A 23,777-nucleotide genomic window follows, 5' to 3' on the forward strand; every position below is an offset into this window, starting at 1 on the left:
TCTATGAAGGGCCAAAGATTCCCCATTTTACACTGTAGAACTGGAAGGAAAAGGGTTGACCTCCTTTCATACCCAGTCCTATTCTAGCCAATTTACACCAGGTGGAATCAGTAAACTCATGTACTGCTTTGCTTCTGTTTACAGAACAACTCTTTCCCAACTTGAGACATAAGATTAAAGTGGCATGCTTACCCTGTTCCATTCATGGGTGTCATTAGATTCCCTGAATATTGCACACACACTGCTTTCATAACTATTTATTAGAGACTGGGATCTTAATAGGTGTGTCTCCTGTCAATAGATGTTAAGACAATTTCATTTCCATGTCAGAACTGGGTGGGCCCAAAAGAATGGAAATGATAGAACTAGATAGATGCCTTTAATAAGATGTTCAAGTCCTTGTGTTTGACAGCTACAGAATCAAATGAATCTAAGTGATACTTAACTGGCCAGATATTTTTACTTGCAGCATTACAACAATATTGCTCATTGTGGGAGGCTGCTTGTGGTTGTTTTTAGCTCTTATTTTGTTTGAATTGGCAGCATCCCAGTCAGTGGAGGTCCCCTCCAAAAAACTTGTATCAGGAAGAGAATTGCTGGCAGTCTGCTAGAACTCTAATTAGGTTAAGGCTTCTGGCTATGATTTGCATGGTCCAATTAGCAGAGCTACCCTCAATTAATTAGAAGGATCTAAAAAGTTGATGTACTCCTAAAGTATATTTCATGCAATCATGGTCTCAATATTCTAGGCTACAGGTACAATAGATTTAGCAAAACCATTTTTTTAAAAAAATTACAGGCTGCCAATTCCTTGTCTTTTAAAGCACAGGACAAACTCCTAGCACATGGTTTTAATGCTGAGCGCTTTGAAGAACAGTGCGTTGCAAATCAGAATATCGTTAGGAATGTCGCTTTTTCCTCCCTCGTGTTCTTTAAAAATGATCTGTAAAAAAATAACCACTCAGGATGTCAGTAATGCCAGTGACCATTGACATTCTTCTAAAAACAAAACTCAAAGTAGCATTGTTGAAAACTGAATTGCACATTGAAGGAGTTATATATAGTTTGGTACTACTATAGAATCTGAATGGATGCTAAAGAAGGGTGATCGTTCAATGGTAAAGTACAAGTTCGGCTGCTTGTGCTTCTGTAAATGGCCAAAGGCAAGTGGCATAGAACAAAACGAGCCTCTGTATCAGATGATGAAGTCCAGAGAAAAAACCTTGCAACACAGATTTACTGGAGGGCTCCAAACAAACTGACCAATATACCCCATGACTGCTTGGACACTGAGAAAACAACTGCACTTTTCAGAAATAATTATAGTGTGTATTCTTGCTTATATGAACATGATGGCCTGAAGGAAAGACAGATTGGATCTGGGGTCATATGCTATGGTCATTAGGGAGATAATGTGGCTGAAGAAACAGGGGGTGGTAAGGGAAGAATAGGAAGGGATCTGTCCCAGGAAGAAATAGGTAACCGCAAGGAGGGAGGAGGAGATGGAAGGAGACTTTCAGTGGTCTAGCTAGCCACCCAGCACTATGTACAGAAATGAAGCTCCAGCTTCTACCAGGTTAATGTTTGGGACACCTTTCTGAAAGACAACTGTAGGCATTTTAGTATTCTGCTTTGTATACAAAAGTCATATATAAATACTGGTCCACTTCCAGTCATGGAGCAGTTGAGCTCTGTTGAGTGCCAGCCACCCAATGATGCTGGTCTCTAGCTTGGATCCTCCCTCTAGTCCAGTGTGGAGAACCTCAGGCCTGCAGTCCAGCTCTGACCCTCCAGACTTCTCTGTCTGGCCCTTGGGCCTCTTTCCAAGCCACACACCTCCTTGGCCTTGCCTCACATCCTCCTTGAGGGCTTTTGCCTGGTTGGAATGTGTCACTGAACTCTGATCATCACTCTGGCTTCCCTGGATGGAGGACAGAGAAGGTTGTGTGAGCCTGTGTGGAAACTAGCCTTTTGTAGAAAGGTGAAATTAATTTTATATATTTGTTTACAGTATTTTTGCATATTTCAACTTGTTGTAAAGTAACTTCTCCCTTTTTAATAACAATCCTCAGCACTTAAGAGCATTTCACATACATCCTTTCAATAATCCAGACAGTATCGTGTTAGTAATCCTTAAAATAGCACTGTATTATTCCCATATTGCAGATGTGGGGCCTGAGGTGGACATGTGGCGACATGCCTTAGGCCCCAGAATGAGTTGATGACTAAAGAGGGATTTAAGCCAAGGAGTTCCCGGCTCACAGTTCACACTCTTAAGCACTACATTATACCAGCTCTTTTTTGGCTGACCCTATTGTAACCTCTCGTTACAGTGAGGTTGGGAGGTTTATTCTAAGAGCTGATAATTATTTGAACGCTGTGAAGTGTATTGTAAAGAAAATAAAATAACTTGGCCTACTAGATAGTCACAAGTGTTTATCTGAGAACATCTAAACTCAAGCGGCAGACAGCTTCTTTTCCAATACATGGCTGACCTAGAGTCAGATCTTTCTCTAGATGATACTGAACATCGTACATAAGTCTGTCAAGAGACATAGGAGTTTTATTTTCCAACACAAGCATTTCTCTTCAGAATAGACTTGAGGATATTGATCTAAAATATTGGGATTACAAAGGCTGACTTTGAGCCCTGAACTGTTTTAGCCCTGATGATGATCTGTGATTTTTATTTTATTTTTTTGGTCAAGTTCAAACTAGTTTGGACGGTATTATATTTCTGGTTCTTATTAGCTATTGTTGCTAAGAGCCCAGTCTACACATTATACGTTTTAATAAGTGATTTCATGAAAACCAGATTTACTCCACTTGTTTAGAACCCCGAAGGCTCCTTCCTACTAGCTGACTATACAACAGGTAAGGGGAACCTATGGCCCTCCAGATGTCAATGGACTACAACTCCCATTATGGCTGCCCACAGGCTGGCTGTGACTGATGGGAACTGAAATCCAACAATCTGGGAGGCCACAGGTTTCCCATTCTTGCCGCCCAGGCTTGAAATGGCCTTTCCCCTTGACTTTCTCTCCCTCCAAGGGAAGAAGCATTCAGCCAAGGAGAAATAATCTTTCGCAGCTTCCTTGCTAGACAAGGAGGGGTTGTGCTTTTCTATGTTCTTCTTCTTTCTGATCTCTTCTGGGGCAATGTTTTTAGTGCCTGTACTGGCTATAGAACTGGAGGCCAGCAAAAGCATACACAAAACTGGCTTTCGCACTTGTGTTGCCTTACTAAAAGGATAATGTATGAGTCCACCTTTTGAAATGCGTGTGAAAGTGAAACACAGCAAGTTAAACCAAGATGTTCAGTGTGTGAGACCTCTTTAGAAGAACTGGGAAATTATTATTTACTAGATCTTCTGAACATTAGGCTGTTGCCTGGATATGTTGTAAGAGCTCGATGTTTGGGCTAATAAGCCTAGTGCTATTTCTGTATTTTAAACACCTTCTCCCACTACCCCTGGTCACATACATTTTCACCAAATCGAGTCCCTTAATATCAGGTAATACTACAACTCCCATCAGCCTCAGCAAGCATGGCCACTAGCCAGGGATGGCTGGAATTGTAGTTCAGCAACATCCAGACAACCAAGAGGTCCCCACCCCTGCTTTATATACATATACGAATCTGCTCATATAAATAGGTGGAATAGAGAACTCACCTGGTTTGCAGTGGAGTTATCTGTATATGAGGAAATTATCACAAACGTACCTACTAATAGTTCAGTAATCTTTGGGGAAATGTCACAGTAAAAGTGCTCCTAAAATAGGCTGCTTTTCACGCTTTTACCTTGAATGTATCCAGGAGCAGGTTCTTGAACCAGCTGAATAATCCTTTCGTCCTTCCCCCAAGTGGTGGCATGGCACTCCACATTAAATCAAGGAAGAGTGGATACATTTTGCAGTTGTCTATAGCGGCCTTTGTGCGAAAGGGATGCATTAATATTATTTTACACATGAATGGATTTAGCCATGAAGGTCAAATAAAATGACATAGTCATAGAAGCTCAGTGGCAGAACTTGGAGCAGAATTCAAGCGTCCCATTCTCGGAACTGAGCCCCGTTCCTTCGTTAGTCCAGTGCTTATTGACAGCAGCGTTAGGCAGCTATTTCCATTTTGTCCACAAGGCCAGTGGCACATTATACTGCACCTCATAAAGCTTTTCTCCATTTGTCCATGTGACATTTATAGCCCTATAGCGGCTTTTCTTTTTAAGGATTTAATTGGAGTATGTAAGCAGAAGTTTGTAAACTCAAGGTGACCTGTATTCTTCAGCCTAATATTACCACTCACTTTTAGACCGGTTTTAATTCTTAGGTAGGGTGACCTGGATGCCAAAAAACATGCTCATGGGCCAGTTAAAAGCGTTGCTGTTTGTGAACCTTACTCTTCAGTCTGTAATTGATGTTATACACGTTTTCAGTATTTCTGCAAACTTGACCCAAGAGCCCCATTTATTGCAAGAGGTTGTGCAGAATAGCTTCCTAATAGAAATTTGTTTTTGTCTTTTTGATTGCATTGCTATACATTCCTTGAGTTTGTTTTTTTAAGACTGGAAGCCTTTACAAGATCAATAAAAATATGCACATCCTTAAATCAAACAAATCTTGGCAAAATTTCCAAACTCTTAAATTGTGCCATACTTGCAAATGGTCTCTGAAAGCTATGCGTTTGTTTGTTTTTTAAATTGCAAACCCGTACTCCTAAACAAATTGAGGAGAAGAATAATTTCTCAATGGGTTATGCTAATACATCGAGAGAGTTAGGTTAGAATTTTGGACCTGTGGTAGAGCGCTGAATTGCAGAGGTAACCCATACGCATCCTGTCACATTGAAATGCACTGACTCATTAATGTGCTGACCCATTGTCGCATAGAACTTGCACGCCAGTGGCACATCCGTCCTGACCACAGATTGCTAATGCTACAGGCAAATGGGCCAGTGCATATGATGAGGCATATGTGGAGCATTTACACAGGTAAACACTTTATGCCTTGCTTGCATAAATTATAAATTGAGCTTCAGGTTGGGCCTGTGTAACCCACAATGGGATCCCCACCCATCTGTCCATGAAGTGAACTGGTTGACCTTGACCCAAGCACTATATTGCCCTAACCTACTTCACAGGGCTGTTGTGAGGATAAAAAACAGAGGATGTATTGTATTTGCCACTTGAGAGAAAATCTTTATGTATTTTTTAATAAAGGAAATAGCATTTGTTACAGCAATTGAAAAGTGTGGTTGGATTAATGATTAATGCTGAATCACTGTTTAAAACTTAGAAATATTGCTTAATCTCCCTGTGCTGCTTTCTGTCATACATTGGAGATTATGATGCCCTTAAGGATATTCAAGTCTGGAATACAAGGTATTGCATAACTTGAGAGTTGCTAGGGGATTTTACGCTGCAATGGAAGCGTACCTTGTTTTTCAAGTATACTTTAAATTATCTGCTCAGGATATGATGTCATCTGATCACACGAGACTGTGCAATCTGGCTCCTATTAGGTCAATTAGTTAAACAGCAATCCCTTGGGGATAATCTTAGATGTTATGGGAAGTAGTAAGGATATTTTTAGGTTCATGGGATCTAAAGCTAAAAAGGGTCGCCACACATATGTAGAAAACTCCAATAAAGAAGAGCACTTTTGCGTGTAGTTATATTAGATTGCTTGAGATAACACAGAAAGGAGGACATAAAGTAAATTAGGGCAATTTAAGGCTACAATCCTATATAAGTTTACCTGAAAGTACGCTGTGATTTGGAGCCAAATTTATTCTTACATATATACATGGAAGGGACAGAAGGACCTCTTCAGTGAGCCTAATTCTCTTTCCATTCACATAGCAAAATGCTAGGATCCAAGCCAGTGGGACTGTGAGTAGACAAGTATAGGATTGCACTGTAAGAGACCCAAAAGTTGAGGTCATGGAGAAACAAAATCAAAAGAGAAATTAAATTGAATGTGGCAAGAAAGTTGGTTCCAGACAAAGCCATTAAACTTACATGGTTTGCATGGCCTGGCCAAATCCGTACCAGTCAGACTGGTACCAGAGTTTTAACACACTGCCTTATTACTTTTTTCCCAACTGTCTGTGTTGTCAACACAACTAAGTTTAAAGTTGTAGACAGGAAAACTGACTCAGTTCTGGAGCCTCTTCTTTTGCCATTCCCTATTATCTTAATATCCATATGTTTGATATTACTCAGTTACTTAATTTGGACTCCAATTGCTGTAAAGATCCGCTAAATATTATTACCACTTGATTATTATTAACATTATTGGGAAAACATACATAAAACCAATAATTTCAAACTTAGTTAGAAAAAAAATGCTTCCCCAGTTCCCAGCGCTGCATGTCTGAACCTGAGCCTTGAATATGGTATGTTTCACAAAGTCTAAATTTATTTATTTTTTAAAATAAATCGGTTTCAAGCTGTTAGGGGCAGGGAACTGCTTTATGTTTCACTGTAGTACACTGATAATGAAATAACAATAATCATAATACTTTTATTATTTATATGCTAATCTGACTAGGTTGCCGCAACCACTCTGGGTGGCTCCCAACAAAATATTAAAAACACAATAAAACACCAAACTGTAAAAACTTCCCTACACAGGGCTGACTTTAGATGTCTTCTAAAAGTCAAATAGTTGTTTATTCCTTGATGATGATAATAAATTTACTATTATTAAGCTTTCGTAAGAAAGCTTTGACGTTCAAATTATTGACAGTGGCTTATATTGTCAGAACGGCTGTTCAAATGGCTGACATCTAATCAGAGTCTGAGATCAAGTTAAAATTTGGCTTCTCCTAGCTTTATAGGCATCACTTTTAGAAACTGCTTGGGGAATTTCCCAGAGAAGAAAATATATGTGTCTCCAGGAAATGGGTTTGAGTTAGCAGGTGGGGTTTATGCCTTGGGAGACAGCACTGAATCAGTGTTTCAGAATATGGTAGTAGGACAATGCAGTCTTTGGTGTGATGAGGAAGGCACATGAATGGAAGCCCTGACCATTTGTGGTCTTTTAAAATATTTTGGCACACTTTGCATAAGGATTTCATTCTTGATGGCTTGGCCCAACTCCAGCGTTTCAATTAGATTAGAAGATTTTACTTGCTACAGAAATATCCCTGTGCAGCATTAAATGTGCTGCTCTGTGCTCAGTTGAAACAATTTTGAGGATATCGCCAATGTAATGATAAACGTCACTCATCACGATCCAATATACGTTAACCTAGAATACCGAATACATGCCTTAGAGCAGGATATAATTAACAGTTCTAAACGTATTTGACAGTTGGGCTCAGCAACTGGGTGCCAGATCCGTCCTGCTGATGGGTGCCATCTGGTCCCCCAGTCACCACTCCAGAGACAAAACTGGGATGGTTAGGAGTAGCATTTGTTGCAATGGGACTTAGAAGCAGACAGAGAGGGGGATTTGGCTTTGACCTCCTTATCAAAGTAACCTGTTGGGAAAACCAGTTGCAGACCAGGGATCCAACACGCTGCTAGATGCCGCTTGGTGCTAGCCCCATAGCCAATGTGTGTAACTTGAAAAGGGGAAGTTACCAGCCATCTTTGTATATTAGTGGGTGCATCTAATAGACTGAGAATTCCTTGTGTGAGCAGTAAGAACTTTCAGAGTACAGTGGTACCTCGGGTTACATACGCTTAAGGTTACATACACTTCAGGTTACAGACTCCACTAACCCAGAAATAGTGCTTCAGGTTAAGAACTTTGCTTCAGGATGAGAACAGAAATCGTGCTCCAGCAGCGCGGCGGCAGCAGGAGGCCCCATTAGCTAAAGTGGTGCTGCAGGTTAAGAACAGTTTCAGGTTAAGTACGGATCTCCGGAACAAATTAAGTTCTTAACCTGAGGTACCACTGCACAGTGGTACCTCGGGTTACAGACGCTTCAGGTTACAGACTCTGCTAACCCAGAAATAGTACCTCGGGTTAAGAACTTTGCTTCAGGATGAGAACAGAAATCGTTGTGCCAGTGGCGCGGTGGCAGCAGGAGGCCCCATTAGCTAAAGTGGTACCTCGGGTTAAGAACAGTTTCAGGTTAAGAACGGACCTCCGGAACGAATTAAGTTCTTAACCAGAGGTACCACTGTAAACTTGTAAAGTAATACTTACTGTTATGCATTACCTGGGTAAGGTAATAATAATAATAATAATAATAATAATAATAATAATAATAATAATAATACTCAACCCGTCTGGCTGGGTTTCCCCAGCCACTCTGGGCAGCTCCCAACAGAAAATTAAAAGCACAATAAAACTTCAAACATTAAAAACTTTCCTAAATATCTCAAGGGTTCCAACCCTGGCAATTGTGATGACCCTTGTTAAGATACCCTGCCCTAGATGCTGATAGATCTAAACAGTTTCTTATAATGGCCCCAGGAAGTGCCCTGTTAATTTTGATATGTAGCCTAGTTGACTTCTTGAATATGGAGCTGTAGATTAAAAACACTGACCGCCCAGCTGTTGATCTGGGTGACTCTCAGAGCATAATATATACCTATGATAACTGCATTCCCAGTTAAGTTTTCAAGTACCATTCAAAGTGCTGTTTGTGTATCTCTAAAGCCATAAACTTTCAGCATCTGCTATGTCTCAGAAAGCAGACCTCAACCGTGTGAGGCCACCTTGCTTATTCAGATTATCTAGGGGTTATTCAAGCCCCTCCCACAATCTAGTGCATTTGGCTGGGCCTATCATGCTACACTGTTAGATCCACTAGGGGAAATGCAGCTATATCCCTCAAAGGACAAACTGTGATTGGAGCACGCTTGGAGATTGTGTAGGAAAGGCCTTGCAGAAGGTCTCTAGTCTAAAAAGGAGCTCAGTTCCAAGAATCCTCATCAAAGTCGTATATTTGCATACTAGTTAATAAATAACCCAGAAGATTGATGCACTGGTGATATTTGGAACTGGCTCTATCATCACAAGAGTAATAGCAGAAAAAAGAATCCAATAAAAAATTCATACAAAAATCAATGTATATGATCTGTCAAATCTGCATGGGGTTAAAAAAACAGCAGCATTAATTAGTCTAGAAGAATATGAGGTGCAAAATCAGCCTTAACCCATAAAGGGATTAATTCTTACTTACTTGCATCAGCATACTTTAATATCCATTTGGTTCTTTAAATATATAAACTTTTAAAGTATATTATGTGGCTGAATTCATTATTGTTTGTTAAATGCTTCCAGTTTCTTATATAAAATACGTTAAAGTGCAAATAGGTGTTTAATATATCCTTAAAATTAAAATTTGGCTATTAAATAGCACATTAACCAATTAATTGCATTCAGATTTTGCTAAATTGCATTTTCTATCCATCATAATAAAATAAAGCATGCTTTAAGGACATACTAATCCTGTTTTGGCCATCTCAGTTGGTAAGTTTGCCAGTTTATTATTAGCTTTCATCATTGTCCTTACATATTCATTTAAGTCTGTTTAAATTAATGGATATATGAATTTTTAGCTTTGATTTTACACTGGTGAAGTGGCAATATGCTTTGGCACATGATGTTTGTCCTTTTTGGTTTGGGTTTTTTAAAAATATTATTTTAGGCTATATATGAATGCAATTTCTAATTTTTATTAGAAGTGAGCAAATGCTGCACACCTTCAGGGCTTTTCCTGAGTATTGCCACTTTCCTCAAATGTTTTTCTTTCCCTTTAATTTCCTGAACTGACTATAGTTTCTCTTTACTTGTTTTTTGTTGTTTTTTTGTTCTGTCCAGAGGGAAAATATGGGGGGGGGGGGAAATGTAATTGTATTTGGGGTTTTTAAAAACCTGTTTAATGAGCAGAACACCTTGACTTCTTTACATTCCTCCTGACCTATGCCCTGCAGTGATCATTGACCACCAGTCCACGGGGCATACGCACATTGTCTCTGCGTACTTCTAAGAGAGTCAGATTTTTAAACTCACATTCTTGTACAAATCAGTAACAAGAGTCTCAGGAGCGGGGAATTTTAAGCTTTTCATATTTTTCTTACTGGCTCTTTGCCATTCCTGGAATGGCCCCGTCTTCACCTCTGGATGCCATGCAATTGTTCAGAAAGCCACTAATAATTGACAAGGGAAAGACTAGGAAATTGCCTTCTAATGTTGAAATCATGCAAAGTGCTAGACAGCCATAGGCTTCTTCTCCACTATGAAATACCTTTCCCCTAGCATCTGTAAAACACCTTTTTAAAAATGGTTTTCAGATTCCTATTTGGATTAGCCAAAGAAGCTGTGGTAATTCTGTGGTAATGCCCAGTGAGGCATCCACCAAATAAATTTCCTCGTGGTCACAGCAGGGGAGCAAAGGGTTAAATCCTCCTCTGTGTCTGCCATAATGCAGTGAAACCTCAGGTTAAGAACTTAATTTGTTCCAGAGGTCTGTTCTTAACCTGAAACTGTTCTTAACCTGAGGTACCATTTTAGCTAATGGGGCCTCCTGCTGCCACCACGCAATTTGTGTTCTCATCCTGAAGCAAAGTTCTTAACCCGAGGTACTATTTCTGGGTTAGCGGAGACTGTAACCTGAAGCGTCTGTAACCCAAGGTACCACTGTACCAACAAATTATCAGCACGTGCGCGCACACACACACACACTGATGTCATTTGCATTTTTAAAAAACCTGCATGTTAAATGCAAAAATGCATCTAAACTCAAGTTTACTTTGGCCCTTATCAGGAATAAAAGTGCAGTTTGCAGCTTCCAGATGGTTTACTCATCTTTGTTCACATACAAACTAGTTTGTTTGAAACCAGAAGCAATGAAGTGATGGAAGCGGCGGGGGGGGGGGGGCAAGAGAAATCAATTTCCTCCTTCCCCTTCCTTGAACTGATTTTGCCTAGGAAGCTGGAAATATTTCAGTTCCTTTAAAAAGTATCATGTTATAGACAGGAATCTTTAAAAAAAAAGAAAACTTTTTAAGCTGGCAAAATAATTTTGTTTTTTAAGAAAGGGCTTACTGGAACTCCACCCTGTCGCGCCAGCTTTTTAACGGTACTGGCAGAGCCCATAAGCAGGTTTCCTGTACTGAGTGAGGTAGAATAAACATACCTTATTCCCAACTGCTATTTCAAAGACTTTGACAAATGCCAGAAACTAATTATTTTTGCTCAGTTCAGTCTTGATCACCACATTGCAGAGATGCTATGAGTACAGTCTCACTACAGATTCTCGTATATATGAATTGGCAACTTAAAGGGCCACCATTTATGGCCAGAATTTTCAAAACCTCAGGAGATGCGAGAGAACCAGAACATCACTTATCTGAGAGATAACAACCACAATCCAACAACATTTAAAGCTTTAAGTGCATTTAATTCTGTGCTGGAGTTTGGCCAGCAAAATCCTCTCTGCAGCATGGATTTGGTACAGCTTCTGAATCAGTTTCTGGTTGGCAATAATTTTCTTCTGGTAATGTGTTAAGACTAGAATTTCTAACTGGTTTCTTTTGAAAAGAAGCCATAAACCACAAGCCCCCATTTATCCAAACAAATGAAAGTGGTACACTTAAACAGCATTGGCATATCAGAGGATCATGTAAACACATTGATTGGCATTAGTCTTTTTGCTGTTTCTTAGATCCTGGGAGCTTCAACAGTAGAATATTTCTGTTCTCTCATAGTAGCAGCCACAGAAGAAGTGTCTATCTGCTAGCCTTTCCCCAATCCAAGAAAAGACGTATCTGAAATCTCTCTTTCAAGCTGATACTATGTTGATGATATGAATGACAGACCCCGTTACTAAGCCATTAAGTTCACCACATCATTCATCAAACCCTTCACTTTGAAAAACAAGGACTGTGTGGTTTGACTTGATAATGCTAGTTTAAATCATTATAAAAATATTTATTTCCTATAGCTGTTTTTTTTTAAAAAGACATCAAAATTTCCTGGGACAAAGAAGTAAGTGTAGCTTTGTTTGTTTATTTCTAAGTGATCATTTTGTTTTATGAGCACATTCCTTAGTTTCTCCTTCCACCTTCTTTGGCATTGTGTGCTTCTGAATTAATCATCTGGAAATCAGCCCATTTTCACCTTGCCACAGTTGTGAGATCCGTATGTGCACTAGGGGGGAAACATTGGGGTATTAATATAGGGAAAGGGAAATCAGTTTGATTTCTTCTTGTGGTGGGGGAGAAGATGGGTAGTTTCCCCTGTGTTTTCCAACAAAATATATATTGTTGGCATGTGCTGCTGCTGTTTATTCTCTGCTTTCCAAATATGCAAATGACTTAGTCCGCTGGCTGGGCTTTCCCATTAGCTCACAATGATGTACAGTGCAGAGACACAGCAGATTGCATTATTTCCTTCTCCTCAGAATACCCAGGAAGTCCTTGCTGATGTCATTGTTGGCTTTCCTACTCACCAGCATGTGAAAAGAAGGCATGTGAGATCAGCGAGGGAAATAAATGCTACAGCCAAAAGTCGAAGGGCAGGAACATCATGATGAATACCCAAGTATCCTAATATGTCTTTCTTTTGACAATTGTGTTGCTTCAAATTAGCACAACACTCATTTGGCCAGATGCGATTGCAGTTGTAGAATGATCTCATCAGCACAAACAAGATTTGCTGATAGCAAATGTTATCAGTGCCTACCAGATAACATGCCGAAAGGACACCTGAATTGCCATCTCTAGAAGATATAGCAGCATAGCTTTGTATGTCATGACTGGAGTATGTTTCCAGAGAGCGTGCGTAGAAACACTATCCAACCTTCTCTCAAACACATCTTTTCTCTATCCATTGTGGATGGAGGTCCACAAAGTCCATAATCAGACAATATGGAACCAATGGCTCTCCTGCACATGAGGTGAGAAAAATAGAGAGTACACACACAACCCTGATGTTACCATCCTTCCATGTGAGGGCAACCTATCTAATCCACCATCCTTTTCCCAACTAGAGATGAGCCAGAGACCTTTGAAAAGCACACAAAGGGATGAGGGCAGCAACATTGCCTGTTTGTGCCTAGCATCTGGTATTCAGAAGTCCACTGAACTCACTTTGTAGCCTGCACTCAGTTCCTATTATCTTGACCAAAGCTGGAAGTGCTTAAAACAATCTGCCCTGCTACAATTGTGCAATAGCAGTTTATGTACAGATCACTTGTTTTGCCCAATGCAGCATTACAGTCTTTTGAAAACTGAATGAAGGGGCTTTTATTTCTCATTGATCCTGACCATTGTTTCTTTCTGGCACATACAGGCAGCAGCCCGAGCGATAGTTTCTTAGAGCCCTTTTATTCTGCCTTTACCATTCTAGTGCTAACCTAACAGAACTAATTGGCTCAACCTTCACTGATAATGACCTCATTTTCATTGCATTGTCTAATGCTAGAACTCATTTTGTCCAGTGTAGTGGTGTAAGTGTTAATGCTAAGTTGACATATGGTCTCATCCGCCGCCAGAATCATTGGGATAGAAGTGACCAGACAGTCTTCTATTTCAGCCTTTGTCTTGTGGAAAGATTCTGCAAACATCCTTGTACAAAGCAGCTTATATATGTCATACCACATTTTGACACAAATCATATGGAGCAAATTGTAGTCCAGATGTTCAGGCAAATGCTGAGCATGAAACCAAACCCAGGGTTGGATCCTACTAAGCTCTGCAAGGGATGTTTGTGGGCACAAGTCTACTTTGCACAACATGCTTATCTCTACTTGTAACAGCCCGACTGCTAAACAAGTGATTTAGATAGGTGGGAACCCATTCTTTGTTATTTAAGAGACTTCAGAGGTCTCCACTCCAGGTACAGTTGCTAATTCTACCACTCTTAGGCATGTTGAGAGGCCCTACAAGATAGCAGAAGATGTGACTGACCACTTTGATTGGGTCGTGCTCTGGAAGTTCACCGGGAATGAAGATGGGTTGGATCAATCTTATTTACTTCTCATAAGTCAGCACTGTGGCTTGCCGCAGAGGAAGCGGTACAAAGCTGGAGCAGCACGCACTTTTGACCATTCTTCCTCTTTCTTCTGTGTTGTTTTGTTTATCCTGGTGCTTTCTAACAGGCGTGTTTTCTCTTCTCTGTCTCTTTCTAGGTGTACTTTCTCTGCCTGCGTACTTCAGTCCTTACAATGATGGATCCATGTGCAGCAATGGAAGAGCTGATGCTTACGCCCAACTAGAACTTAGAACTTTAGAACAGTCTCTCCTGGCAACTTGTGTTGGAAGCATCTCCGAACTGAGTGAGTTCCACCCGCATATGATCGCTTGTTTTCAAAAAATATGGGACCCTTCCATATTGAACTCAGAGGAAATCTTGGTGTTGGCTTTGCTATTCTTTTGCTTGGGCCCATGTTGTTCAAGGTATTAGCGTTTTGGGATATTACTCAGGAAAATTCAGATTCCCTCACTGGGTATTTTAAATATAATTTCCTACAGTGATCTTTATTTGTTTAATTGTTGTCAGTGTACATTATGCTTTACAAATAAAGGCCTGAGAGCCCCCTTTCTCAGCAGGTTTGCAATCTTAGACACAGGAAGGAAACAGAGGAAGAAGAGGAAAGCGATGGAGGCAGAGATTATTGCAGTTACACATACCCTCAGAATCCCTTCCAACTCTATGATTCTATGAATGTAGATAACCTATTCACTGCAAGTCTATGACATCGTCATCGTTAATTTGCATGCCACATTTCCATAATCAAAAAGTTAAATTTAAGTAACCATGAACAAGCTACATCACATTACTGTAATGAAATTCAGCAATCCCCTGATCTAACAATAAAAATGCAATCTCCACAACTAAAATTTGACTCCGCTAAAACACCTAGATAACCCTTCACCTTGGTGGTCTCGAGTCTAGGCGTCATGAAAGTCTTGAAAGACTTTCAACAGAAAATTTGTCTCTGGCACCTACAGCTGTAACAGCTTTGGCTAGCTTTAGGTGGTGCATGATGGGCACAGCTCTGATCTCACAAAGAAGGGAATGGCCAAGGGTCCTGGGAGAAATGAAGAGCAGGCTGCCTGCCCACCCTGCATCTTCCACCTGAGGCAACTACCTCACTCTGTCTAATGGTGGGGCGGGGTCTGCAGGAAACTTTCAGATGGTGGAAGGTGTGGAAATGGAGGAGCAAGGATGACGACTAGAAATGTGTCAGTATATAAGAGCAGAAATATAAAGGAGGCATGGCTGTGGAAGGTTTTGAAGGCAAAGGGGAGAAACCTTGAGGTGAGAAAGGTGACAGTGTGGTCAGGAAGCCATTTCCTTGCCTAGAAGAAGAAGAAGCGTTTGGATTTGATATCCCACTTTATCACTATCCAAAAGAGTCTCAAAGCGGCTAACATTCTCCTTTCCCTTCCTCCCCCACAACAAACACTCTGTGAGTTGAGTGAGGCTGAGAGACTTCAGAGAAGTGTGACTAGCCCAAGGTCACCCAGCAGCTGCATGTGGATGAGCTGGGACGCGAACCCAGTTCACCAGATTATTAGTCCACCACTCCTAACCACTACACCACACTGGCTCTCTCTCCAGCCTAGAGCTGGAAGCATTAAAAACTTTTCACCTCCAACCATTCCCCCCCCCAACTGTGCAATAGTAGTTTATGTCTGAACCACTTGCTTTGGCTTTTGCAGCATTGCCCCTGTTGTAGTAAACATGGGGCTGTATACCTCTGGCAGAATTGGGCATCTCAAATTATCTATCTCTCAGCTACATACACTATGTGAGTTATAGATTGCACACCCTGAATGCCTGATAAAACCCACTTTATTATTATTTTTTACTACATTTATACCCTGCCTTTCCTTCATGGCATATGTGATTCTCCCTCTCCTCATTTCCTCTTCACAACTCTACAGCTAGGCCTGAGGGGTTGTGACTAGAACAAGGCCACTCAGTGAGATTCATGGCTGCATGGGCATTTGAACCCTGGCCTCCCAAGTCCTAGTCCAACACTCTAACCACTGCATCATACTGCCTTCTTTTCTGAAGCTACCTGGAATTGCACAAAGAGGAGAGCTGTTAAGCACCTGGTGGACTGTAGCATTTGGCTGGCATGTGACAACCAGCCTAAAAGCTGTGAGTTTGATAATGCTGTGAGTCAGGAGATTATTTGACCTTCGGCTTGGGAATGCACAAATGCCAAAGGGCCAGTTCTCCAGTTGAGCAGCCAATTTCGCCTTCTAGTTTTTGGTTTTTGGTTTTTTTTAAAAAAATGCTTCCTCTAACGTCAATGTTTTCTATTCTTTTTTTAAGCAGAGGAAAATCATGAAAACCTTTTTTCATGCTAGGTTTGGAAAGTCTGTTTATATTTTGATTAATGCAAACTAGGTTTTGGAGCCTGTGCTGCTGAACAATGACCCTTTAAGTTGTGCTTTGCTGGCTTATTTCTTCCTGGAAAAACATTCTTCTTGGCATTCCTCCCCTGGTCCACCACCATGCAAACGCTGCTGTCAGAAGCCAGCGCATACCTTATAGGTCTCACCATTTATTTCACAACCTGCCTTAATTTGAGGTTTCATCCCCCCCCCTTCTAAAAAAAAAAAAGAAGTTTTACATACCTCTGTATATTCTGTGACACAAGAGAGCACTTGTAGCAGAAGTCCATGATTGAATGCAGCTTCCTTTCCCTACTCTCTATTCGGCTGGCTCCGTGATTGTATTTAATGAATGGATCTCCTTATATATTTCCTCAGTAGCTTTCTTTTTTAAAAAAATGTGGTCAGAAGTTGCCAGTACAGCAAGGAGGGAATACTGGGTAAGGGATATGTGTATTATTCTGCACTGAAAATTTGAATTCCAGATGTACCTCTTGTATAAATTTGCAGCATTGCAGATTAGACCAACAGAAAATTCGTAGGATGTTAATGTGGCTACAATTTTTCAGTTCTATTCAATATCCAGCCTCAGGATTCGAGAATATTCAGTCTAATTGTGTGGGGTTTTTTACTCAGAAGTAAGTTTCACTGTTTTCAATTGGATTTACTTATGAGTAAATGTGCATAGGAATGCAGCCCTGCAGCCCAAGTCTTTTTGCATCTACTTAGAAGTACCATTGATGCCAATGCAGATTATTCTCTAATAAAGAACAAGCCTCAGAAACGCCTTAAGCATCCTAGTGTTTATGACTGCGACCTGGTTTCCTCTCTTCATTGGTTGGAAAGACACCCTTAGGTGTCTTTTCGGGAATCAACTTGACTCGTTGCAATTTTCTACCCTTTACCAGCATTGTAATCATAAAAGAACAACGGAAGACTCTTTCCTGCTGTAGCTTCCCGAGAAATAAGAAGATTCCCAAAGAAAAATAGGAATTTGTAGTTTACCTGTGTACATATAAAATGTAGTATTGCCCTTATAAGCCTTTGTGACCCATCAAGCTGAATGGGAGGCTGCCAGATGCTTAGCAATCCTCTCCTTTTTGCAGTCATACACAGGCAGCAACAAAAAAAACAGGAGGGTTCTTTGGGCCCCTGATGGGCCACCGTACCTGGCAGGCCAGCTGCGTTTCGCTTGCTGTGTCACAGTGTGCAGGCCTACTTGAAATAAAGTAGCTGTTGACAACCATAGACTTAAGAAAAGTTCTGCTGGATCCAGCCAAAGGCTCATCTTGTCCAGCATCCTGTTCTCACAGTGGCTCACTAAATGCCTGTGGAAAGCCCACAAGCAGGACTTGAGTGCAGCAGCACTTTTCCCAGCTTGTGATTCCAGCAACTGGTATTCAGAGTGGGACATAGGCATCATAGGCTACTTCTATAAGGTTATAGAAGTCATAGAATCATAGAGTTGGGACTAGAGGGGTCATCTAGTCCAGTCTCCTGCAATGCAGGAATCCCACCCACAACCGTCCCTGGGTGGGCTCGAACCACCACCCTTCTGGTTAACAGCAAGACACACTGACCCAATGTGCCACCAAAGTGTCATACTTCAGTTGACAACTTCTAAGGTCTCATATAGAAGATGCACACTGGTGAGGTGGTCTTGTAAACTGGAAGATTTAATACTGTCCCAGTGCTTGGCAGTCAAATGCAGCTTTCATAATTCTAGCAGAAAGCTCCAGTTAGCTTAATTTATAGCCTCAACAATTTTATGAGGATGAACAGAAAACAGTAAATGGCTCCCTCTCGATTGTATTTGCAGTGACTGTGGCTGAAAGGCACTCTCTGGAACTGGTGAATATATCATTTCAGTAAATGGTACTATTTTTATTTCTTCCTCTGCTCCTTTTCCAGGTGATTTAGTGTCACGAGCAATGCACCATATGCAGTGTTTGAACACGCTCCGCCCTGGCATGAGTCCTGTACGACAAAACAGGCAGCAGCAGCAACCCATCTCCTGGTCCCCTGATGCCCTCCACACCCTTTATTATTTTTTACGCTGCCCTCAGATGGAGTCTATGGAAAACCCCAACCTGGATCCACCAAGGATGGCCTTGAATAATGAACGGTACGTCATGGTTAACAGAGCCTCATTTGGGGGCACACGACCTTTTAAGCCATATTGATAGTTCTGCTGAATTTCATGTATCAGTGATTCCTGTAAGACGGCCTGTGCCTTTTCTTCACTTTCGCAGCTAATTGGAACTAGAACTGGAAAGTGAGTTTCCTTGGTCACTGATTTGTGCAGCTAAGGCATACCTTGTAAAATTATCCTCAATACGTTTATCAAAGCAGCCATTCCCAGATGTCCAGAATTGGCCTGGACAATACAGAAATTGCCTTTTCCAGTGTCCAGAAGGTATTTCTCTCTGTGCATGGATCCCATGGTGGTTGCTCACTTTCTGCCTCACGACCATAATATCTAGTTGAAATTGTTATTTGCTTATCTGTTTGAAATATTTGTGCCCTGGCTTTTGCACTGAAAAGCCTTCAAGGCATCTTACAGTCCAAGAAAAAAAACAATATCCGATCCAGTCCACACACATCAAAACAGCAAAACCCACACCAGACAATAGTAGATTCAGCAGCAAACTAGAAAGGTAACAAATAACAAAGATCATGTGATCACTTGCCAAGAGCTCAAGGGAATTAGATGTTTTTAATTTGACACCTAAATGGTAGGAGGTTGGAAACCAAACAAGAGTATGACTCTACCTTCAGTTCTTGTTTTATCCCTAATATTTTAATCCTGATTGGCACCCAGCTTCCTTTTCCTCAGCTCTGTGAGAAAGGCCATAATGCAGTGGTTCCCAATTAGCTGAGGAAGCATGTCTTTTAAATGTATGGTGTGGATCTGTCCCCACAGCTAGACAGTGTAGTCAGTACTGGGCTAGATGGTCTAACTCAGTATAAGACAGCTTCCTGTATTCCCCTCTCTGCTCATCCCTCCATCTGACATCACAGCAATTTTTTTAAGCGCTCTAGTTTTGCTTGAAATGGGCTGGCTCAGAATTGTGCAGAGCAGAGGGGATGAGTCTTAGCTTCCTTTTCCAACCGCTGACCTCAGATACCCACTGCTCTGAGGAGCCAAGGGAGACAGCACTTCCCCCATGACATCATCACTCATCTCACTTCCCTTGGCCCTCATTGCAACACATTCTGGCCTTGTAAGAGGCCCCCGGTGATGGGGTTGGGGCCTGGGGAAGGAATCAATATATTTGAGCAAATCTTGTGAACTGTAGAGCCTGACTTTCTATATGGAGGCATTATGGAAGGTGTTGTGCAATTAAAACGCCACAGCTACATGTCCTGGTTATTCAGAAGAAACTGTGTGTTTAAGTAAGATACATTCTAAGGGAAAGAAACTGCCAATGATGAAGGAACCCTCTCCCCATGGGCTTTCAAACAGAATACCACAGTTGTTGTTGTTTTATGTTGCTGTGGCTAGAAGAAAAGATGGAAGTGGTTTAAAAAAAAAAAAAGAATTCCCAGGAGGTCAGAGGAAATGTAACACAAAAGGCAAATGTGGTAGGTTCACTGCCCTTGACAATACCTCAAAGGAAGAGTTACTCTCTTAAGAGCATCTCCAACCTTCTTCTTCTTTTTGTAAATGTAATGGTCGCGAAGGATAAAAAGAGATCTGAAGAGCACTTCTGGGGCTTGAATTGCTATCCCTAGTGTAGAGGTCAGTCATCGTTTTGCAAGAGGGCTTTGTGGGACAGAAAATATGAGGATGTTTTCTCATATTCTCTTCTTGACATGTCATTATTCCTATGACAGCTCAGCGTGATGCCACCATGCTGACCACATCTCATTTTCCTTGTTGCATACAGAGAAGGGCTCTGATTAGAGTGGGATGCACATTCATATATAAGTATTTTTATTATTTTTTTTGTCCTCCCCGCAAACTCCTCTTCTCACGGGCTTCGTGCCAGAGAGGAAAAACACCAGGATTCCTTTCCAGGCTGCGGCTCTAGTTTATTTCTTAAATCAATGTTATATATACTGCAGAAACCTCTATGATTACTGACTGAATCCATGTACAAGAATTGCACAGTAATGTTTAAACGATATGCACTTGTGGGCTTTGATTCAACAGAGCAAGTGCACTTCAACTGTAGCTTCAATCCCATTAATCAGCTGTTTGGCAGGGAAGAGGAGAGTTTGCATCTGTGTGGGAGGGGGTGACTGAATGCAGCCTCCCATTTAGCTCCAAACAGCTGATCAGTGGGGTTCCGTTTTTTTTTTTAAAAAATAGGGATATGCATACACAAGCCTTGGCTGCCTGGTTCAGACTTGGGAACTGTGTGTGCCAGATCCATTTTTCATCTAGCAAGGGATATGTCTAAGGAAGCCAGGTTCCATGCAGTTTAGTTTTTAATCAAAACAGGTTGAACAAATGACAGTCTTTAATGTAACCTGGAAGTGAACAAAGATCCCAAAATATCTGGCAGCCAGCTATACCGCAGTCAACAAAAATCCAGTGAGCCTTTGAAAATATTCCAAAGTATATTTTGTGTGTTTTACCACAGTGACCCCAATGCCTGTCATTTAATGTGGCCAGTGGGATGAATGCTGCAGAGGATACTTTCTGCACCGAAGTCCATTCTTTCCTTTCCAGCAAGAGGGAAAAGTAAACGGAGCTTGCCTTTGAGTGTGCCAGGCGCACAGCGCGATGCATAAAGGCACTGATTCACTTACGTTGTCTTGGCAAGGCTGTAGAGTCAACCCTCGCCTCTCCCCACTTTTAGCTGTCTGTTGTAAATCAGCTGCAAACGCTGCACTGCTGCATTGTGTAGCATTGCTGTTGTTGTTGTTTTCTGGAAGGTGCTTTCGATGTACATTGTAGACCCAGGAACAATCTTAGTCACATATAAGGGGTGATTACCAGCTATGCTGTGGCTTTTTAGTTGCCATGCAAAACCTACTGGTGCTAAACAGTCATTCTAAATAGCAAGAAATATAAAGGGAATTATTGGCAAAGGCCCATTTTTTTGCAAAAAGTAAACTTCCTTTTCATCTGGAAGACAGTATAGGGCGGAAGAATTCCTTACTTATTAGTCTGTTGATTGCTTACCTTTCTCTTGCTCCCCTTTGTTCACCCCTTTTTGGTTTTTCATCTGTGCTTTTGAGAACGCCGTTGTCTACTGAATCGTGGGCATAAAAAATTGAGTCTGCTTAGCACTTGTTAGAATTGGGCCTTCAAATCTCTGCATGAATAAAAATAGTATTTAATGTTTGTTTATGGCTTTGGGGAATCCAAAGTGTTTCATGTGCCCTATCTAGTTATAATCCTTACAACAACTTTGTAAAGTAATCTGTATTACTATTTCCCCATATTGTAGATGGGTAATGGCAGCTGAGAGAAGGTGGCTTGTGACAGAGGCAGGATTCCAACTAGGGCCTTCTGTTTGGTAGGTCAGTCATTTAGCCACTACAGTGCGCCAACTCTCATTACCTTGACATAACTCACGGAACATTCTCCTTAGCAATGCTTTGAAGATAACCCTTAGACTGGGAAGACACTCTGGGGTGGGGAGAGGCTAAATCTCTTCTCCCAGTGGCAGGGGCTGAGGTGGGGAATTGCACCAAGGACAGTATATGCAAGTCAGAACTTGTGCATGTGGGAAGGGTTAAGCACCTCCTACCTGCTAGTTCTTCCCTGCTCAGGACATGGTCCTGCGTTACCCCTGCAAACATGGGTTGGAAACGTACATCAGCCAATACGACATGTAGTTCCACCTTTAATGACCAGGTGGAGTCTTCACTGCTATGAGTTTGTTTGACAAATGTGTTATTTCTCTGAAAACCTAGTGGAATCTATGTTAGCAGCACGTGTGGTTTTATTTATTTATTTTCCAGTCCATCCCCCCCCCCCCTTGCAACCACCCTATAAGCTAATTTAGCTCCTAGCCCCAGGCCACTCACTGAAGACAAATTTGAAACCCAATTTCCCAAGCCTGGTACTAGCTGTGGCACCATTCTGCCTCTTCTTTCTAAGTCAACTAATGCTACGCCATTCGCTGGAAGATCATTATGAATTTGGGGCCATTTAAAGGGGTAACGACTACAACACCAACAGAACTCTGACTTTCTGGCGTTAGAAACTGCGCTTACCTGGAAAGGTGTTTTCCAATATTCAAAATGCTACACTTGTGTCCTAGAATGTGAGTACAAGCCTCTTTTCACATTGCAACAAATCCCCTGTTGCCTGAGGGGGGGGGCAGTGCCTTCGAGATGTCACTATCGGCAAACACATCTTGACAGGACACATATGCTTCTGCTCCAGCACTTTTTGGGTTTCTCAGAGAGATCCTGAAAATTGATGAGATATGTGGAAAGCAAGCAGAGGGGTGGCGGCGACGCACCTGAACATCTGCTCTGTTTCCTTTCCATCACTAAGGCTAGCATCATGCGGTTATACGTTAAATGGACCTGAGTACATTGTGAAAATATCAGAGAGAGGGAGGCATTGACCCTGGAGTCCACACACACTGCCCTGTTTCCCAACGCACCACAATGTACAAAATGCTCAAAATTTGCTAAGAGTGTAGCATTTTGTTCTGACTGGCAGCAAGGGAACAAAACAATCAATCTGCAAGCTTGGAGGTGGTCCAACTTGGTACCCCCATTAGGTTCCCTTGATGAAAGCCAGTAAGCATTTTATTTCAGAGGTGAGGGGGAGTATGCCATCCAGCTAGAAATAAAAATTCAGAAGTTGCCAACTTGGTGGAAACGGAATGTAGGCTGGAAAAACTGTGAGCACTGCAAAAAGAGAGAGGAGGCTTTAATGAATGCAGGGAGGCCAGCTAGCTTGAACAAGAGAGACCTTGTTCTGGTTTTGGTACACTAGGGGCCCTCAAAATGTGTCAGGTTTTGTTGCAACGAGGCTGTTTGTGAGATGGATGCAAAGCAATACAGTATCAGTTGTCCACTGTGCACTTCAATGGAGATTGGTGGTGCTGATGCTTTGTACCAGATTTTATTTTTTTTAAATGATGTGCAAATTTCTTGTTTCAAAGAGATGCCTCCACTTACACTTATTACTTCCACGGGGCTAAGATCCGAAAGCATTGTAAGGTCTAATAAGAAAAATGTAAAGCTTTGTTGCTGTCATCTGATGCCTGCAACTTGGTTGTCAACATCAGAATAGGATATTGCTGGAAATTTGCTGGGATCAGCACCCCCCTCCCCGGAAATGAAAGTGAGGGAAATCCCCACAGCTGCCACTGCCACTGTGGACCCCATTTCCCTGGACTTGACAAAGCCTGTGGAAGGGTTGTGCATGGAGTCTCACAGAAACATGGTAGCTGTGATATCTGTTGCATTACAAAACTCTGGCTTTTTTATGAATATAACTCCACGTTGCACTAAATTTTAAATGGGAAAGAACTGTATGCCAAGT

The 23,777-nt window shown here is 41.5% G+C and overlaps 1 protein-coding gene across 2 annotated transcripts in view; it reads left to right on the forward strand.

Annotated features, from left to right (window-relative positions):
- ABTB2 (ankyrin repeat and BTB domain containing 2) overlaps window positions 1–23,777 on the forward strand; it is a 155,065-nt gene that overhangs the window by 89,302 nt on the left and 41,986 nt on the right. For both annotated transcript variants that reach the window (XM_028728184.2, XM_077929254.1), the window contains exons 2-3: window positions 14,095–14,241; window positions 18,227–18,440. In XM_028728184.2, coding sequence (XP_028584017.2) covers window positions 14,095–14,241; window positions 18,227–18,440 — 361 coding nt within the window. The remainder of the gene's footprint in view (window positions 1–14,094; window positions 14,242–18,226; window positions 18,441–23,777) is intronic.

This window comes from Podarcis muralis, chromosome 1 (assembly GCF_964188315.1).
Source record: "Podarcis muralis chromosome 1, rPodMur119.hap1.1, whole genome shotgun sequence".
In the NCBI taxonomy this organism is placed as follows: Eukaryota; Metazoa; Chordata; class Lepidosauria; order Squamata; family Lacertidae; genus Podarcis; species Podarcis muralis.